Below are 4,901 nucleotides of genomic sequence, written 5' to 3'. Positions count from 1 at the left end.
TCATTTTCTGTGTGGTAAAAATTAACTAAAATTAATGGTGCCTTCCAATATTAGTGGGAAATCTTCTCTATAAACCATGCAGCTCGTTTTTGTTGCTGCTTCCCGCACTGTGGTATTTTCTTACTGTAATAATAAAGGGTGGTGATCGCTTTAAAAACAAATCGGAGAAGTGTTACAAAAATACAGACCCCATTCCCATTCCTTGTCTCCTTTCTGACCCTCTGCCTCTTACCTATAGGGGAACAGGGGCCCAACTGCAAGGGAAACGGTGGGCACCAGTGGATGGGGGATTGAAGGTGGAGCGAAGGGGGAGTGTCCAGTTGCCCAGGAAAGAATGAAACGAATGAAAGACACACAAAAAAGTAAAACTTGCCAATAGCCCTCCAAGAGGATGCATCCCATCCCGGTATCTAGAAAAAGGCAAATTCTAACACAGGGAGAAGGGGCTACTTTTGGCCTCTGGGACTTCAAAGACAAAAAAAAAAAATTGAGTGACAGGACCTGATGTGGTGGGGTGAGGTGGGAGTGGGGCTAAAGGAGGGGGCTCATGCTCTCGGTGGGAGTGGAAATTAGGGACCCACGCTTACTGGCGATGCAGCTCTCACGTGACCAGGAGCTGACGTGGGCAAAGGTACTTAAAGCCCTGACTGCCGTCCTCCGTCCTCCTCTGGGTACCAGCTCTCTTGCGCTGCGCACTGCCGTGCGTTTAACCCAGGCGAGGAGGAGGAGGAGAAAATTCCCCCAGATCCGGGCAGGTGGGTGTGAGGGTGGGCATAGCCTGGCACTCCTGAAAGGGGTAGCTCAGAGATGCGGGAGTCTGAGGCCGCGCGGGTGCCTCTGCCTCGCCCGCTCCTGGCCGGCTTTCCAGATCCCCGCGCTCAGTCGCAGCTCATTTTGGTGGGCGGCGGGGAGAGGGGGAGGGGGGGGACCTAAAGCCTCGGATATACTTGCGGAGAATCCGCTTACTTCCTCTCCCAGTCAGTGTTTTCTGGTTTTGTTTTTGACACTCAGGCCCCGCACCCCACATCCCGTCCTGTTTTGAGAGGAGGAGGGAAGAGAAATAAACGTGGCAGCGCATATAAGGCCAGCGGGGTGGTTGGGCAAGGGTGACCGGAGGGGACGCAGTTTGGAAACAAGCCGGCCCGGCCCGTTCACTCTCACCCTCACTTTGCTGATACCTCCCCCGACCACCCCTCCACTTTCCCTTCTCCCCCCGCCCCCGGCCGGCCCCCTGTCCTTTGGGGGTGCTGGAAAATGGGTGTGCCAGCCTCTGGAGGGGAGATGGCGGGTTTGGCGCTGTCTGGGCTTCACAGGAGGGGGGGGACCCTGAGAGAATCTGGTATTAAACCGCTGTGCTAACTCCCAGACTGCTTTCCAGACACCTCCAACCCACACAGCCCTTCACCCCCGTTTATTCAGTCCTGGAAAAGGAGTTCTGGTACGCTGGAGGGAGACATGGCGGTTATTAGGGAATTTGGGGGTGGGGGGTGGGAGGCGGAGCCCAGGACGGAGAAACAGTGGAAAATCACGACCCTCGAACCGAAAGGTCAGACATCGGGGCCCCTGTTCTGCAGGCTTATGCTAGGTCTGGGGGCTGGGGACTGAAGGACGGGTGGTCGTGGGAGGAAGACACTAGATTGTTGGGCAGTAATCCCTCATCCCGCGTCCCATCCAGCTTTTGCTGCACCCTCGCCCCGCCCCCTCCCGCTTCGGTGCAGGAGAAGGGGTGTGGCTGTGTGTCCCGGAGAAATGGCGGACGGGCGGGGCGGGGCAAAAGGAAGGAGGGGTTGAGTGCCTGGGGAGTCTGCGCAGGAGGGGGGAGATTGGTGTGGAATGGGAGGGGCAAGAAGAGTTGAGGGAATTGAGAGGTTGTCATTCTGGTACGCGAATGCTAGAAGGCAATTATGGGGACTTGTGTGCTGGGTCTCCATCCACCGGGCTCTCAGTCTCCAACCTCTGGTGTCTATATTTCTGCCCTTCAGTCTGTCCTTAGGATGAAGCTTTCACTGAACTGAGGGAAGAGGAAACAGCCCTGAATCCTTGGAGGTCAGTGCGGGGGGCGGGGGGGCGGGGGAAACTGGGAACCCCTGGTGTGGGTATGGCAGAAACCAGAGCAGAGTCTGGCACCAGAGGCTCCTCTTCCCCCATCTTCTCCCTCTTTACAAGACACCCTTGCCTCGGGCTTGTCCTTTTTGGTGCAGAGAAAGGGGTGTGGCATCCGCCTTCTTAACTACTGATTTGAGGAGGAAGGGTTAAGGAGGGAAAGAGGATCCCTGAGAGGGGAGAACTTGGCCCATAAGGATTCAAATCACGAAAGGAAATGGAATCCATCCACCAACGACCCCAAAACACCCTTTCTGGGCTCTGTCTGCAGGTCTGTCTGAATTTGGGGCCCTGCACAAGTACAAGCCTGGTGGAAAAAAGTTAACTGCTCCTGCTCCCAGCAGGTCGGTATGTGCATGAGCACCATCTCGGAACCCTTGGGGGTGCCTGTGGGGGGGGGGGGAGGAATCAGAGCAACATCTGGGGTCTCTACTGTTTTTCCTGCTCCCCACCATTTTTCCTAATGTCCGTACTGCCTCTCATCCCCCATTTAGGTGCTGGGAAATTGTGTATTGGCATTGGGTAGGGCCAGCTAAGGATGAAGGTATAGAAAACCTTAGACAACCTGGGTCCTGTGTCTGGGTACTAGCCCACTCACCAAGCATTCTGTTTCCAAGCTCTCCTCTTCGGAGGCCTGGTTAAGCACAAAATGAGCCAGAGCCTTAAGTTTCATTTCTGTTCTTTCTCCCAGGTCCTGCTCGGCTTGCAGCCTGGGGAAAACCTGTGAGCCTGAGTGGAAGTGCCTCGCCCAGACGTGCACACATCCCGTTTAGGCAAGCCAGCTCCACGCCCTGGATCAGAGAATTACTCCAGCTGCACCATGAGCCGAGTTCGAGATGCTGGCTGCGTCGCCGCGGGGATAGTGATTGGAGCTAGTGCCTGGTACTGTGTCTACAAATATGCCAGGGGAAGAAACCAGACAAAGAAGAGAATGGCCAAGCCCAAGACCAGGGCTGTGGCTGGGACTGGAGCCAGGGCTAGAGCCGGACTAAGGGCCGGATTCACCATTGACCTGGGGCCGGGATTCGGTCCTCCAACCCCAGTCCGCACTCGGGCAGAGGACAGGGCCCAGGATGAAGCCTCTGCTCTGGACGCAGCTGGAGCTGAGGCAGTGGCCCCAGCTGCATCCAGTGCTGAGGCTCAGAGTGGGGCCGGAAATCAGGTCCAGGAGGCAGAAGGGGCAGGGGTTGGGCCTAGGGCCGAACCAGTCGCCGGGGCCACAGCGGCTTCCTCAATGGCACCACCCCCCGGGGAGGCAGAGGCTTTCGTGGCTGCAGCGGCCCCCACAGTGGCAAGGGCCCCCAAGCTGCCGGAAGCCCCTGGCACAGCAGAGGCTCCCGGGGCGCCCGCGGTGCCTCCCAGGGCGCCAGTGCCTACCGAGGCGGCAGCACCTACAGAGGCTGCGGAGGCTCCTGTACCCGCAACCCCTCCTGCCGCGCCAGTGCCTTCTGGGGCAGCAGTGCCTTCCGGGGCTGCAGAGGCTCCTGGGACTTCAGGATCCCCCAGAACAGCAGCACCCTCCAAGAAAGCGACCCCCGGGGCTCATACCGGCGCTATACCTAAAGCCGGGTCAGCGACTGGAGCTGTACCCAAAGGTGGAGCCAAGGGAACCAGGTCTCGGACTGGGGGCAAGGGCAAGGGCAAGAAAAACAAGGTGGAAGTAGATGAATTGGGGCTGGGCTTCCGCCCTGGGGATGGGGCTGCAGCAGCTGCTGCAGCCTCTGCTAATGGGGGACAGGCTTTCCTGGCAGAGGTCCCTGATTCTGAGGAAGGGGAGTCCGGATGGACTGACACAGAGTCGGAGTCAGACTCTGAGCCTGAAACCCAGCAGAGAGGGAGAGGGAGGAGACCTGTTCCCATGCAGAAGCGCCCCTTTCCTTATGAAATAGATGAGATTCTCGGTGTCCGAGACCTCAGGAAAGTCCTTGCTTTGCTTCAGAAATCGGATGATCCTTTCATCCAACAGGTAGCTTTGCTCACTCTGAGCAACAATGCCAATTATTCATGCAACCAAGACACAATTCGCAAATTGGGAGGCCTCCCAATTATTGCAAACATGATCAACAAAACTGATCCCCACATTAAGGAAAAAGCCTTAATGGCCATGAATAACCTGAGTGAGAACTATGAAAATCAGGGCCGACTTCAGGTATACATGAATAAAGTGATGGATGATATCATGGCCTCCAATTTGAACTCAGCAGTACAGGTAGTTGGACTAAAATTTTTAACAAACATGACTATTACCAATGACTACCAGCACCTGCTTGTCAACTCCATTGCAAACTTTTTCCGTTTGCTATCTCAGGGAGGTGGAAAAATCAAGGTTGAGATTTTGAAAATACTTTCGAATTTTGCTGAAAATCCAGATATGTTAAAAAAACTGCTCAGCACCCAAGTGCCATCATCCTTTAGTTCCCTTTATAATTCTTATGTGGAATCAGAAATTCTTATTAATGCCCTTACTCTGTTTGAGATCATCTATGACAATCTCAGAGCAGAAGTATTCAACTACAGAGAATTCAATAAAGGTTCCCTTTTTTACTTATGCACTACATCTGGAGTGTGCGTTAAGAAAATTCGAGCCTTAGCCGATCACCATGACCTCTTGGTGAAAGTGAAAGTTATAAAACTAGTGGACAAATTCTGATTGGCTATGTGCTCTCAAAAGACTTGAAGAAATTTCTTGATTTTTCAGTCTGGAAGCAATGAAAATTGAAAGTTACTGCTTTTCCACTTGTTCATGTAATAAAGGGATCCTTTCAGCTGCCAGTTTTGAATAATGTATCATCCAGAAA

At 54.3% G+C, this 4,901-nt stretch overlaps 1 protein-coding gene across 8 annotated transcripts; it reads left to right on the top strand.

The window, feature by feature from the left end:
* Window positions 1-674: 674 nt before the first annotated feature.
* On the top strand, window positions 675-4,892 carry ARMCX2 (armadillo repeat containing X-linked 2). Of its 8 annotated transcripts, none has more exons than XM_073889956.1 (5): window positions 676-755; window positions 1,379-1,546; window positions 1,983-2,046; window positions 2,375-2,447; window positions 2,795-4,892. In XM_073889956.1, exon 5 carries the CDS (start codon window positions 2,924-2,926, stop codon window positions 4,751-4,753), a length of 1,830 nt encoding a protein of 609 aa, XP_073746057.1. In that variant the 5' UTR covers window positions 676-755; window positions 1,379-1,546; window positions 1,983-2,046; window positions 2,375-2,447; window positions 2,795-2,923; the 3' UTR covers window positions 4,754-4,892. The 8 variants fall into 8 exon arrangements, with proteins under 8 accessions (XP_025728042.1, XP_073746060.1, XP_073746057.1 ...); XM_025872328.2 differs by having other exon boundaries at window positions 1,012-1,438; XM_073889954.1 differs by having other exon boundaries at window positions 1,012-1,546.
* Window positions 4,893-4,901: the final 9 nt, after the last annotated feature.

This window comes from Callorhinus ursinus, unplaced genomic scaffold (assembly GCF_003265705.2).
Source record: "Callorhinus ursinus isolate GAN/ISIS: 27379988/994484 unplaced genomic scaffold, GSC_fseal_2.0 scaffold124, whole genome shotgun sequence".
Classification (NCBI taxonomy): Eukaryota; Metazoa; Chordata; class Mammalia; order Carnivora; family Otariidae; genus Callorhinus; species Callorhinus ursinus.
This window is presented reverse-complemented; position numbering and strand designations above follow the sequence as displayed.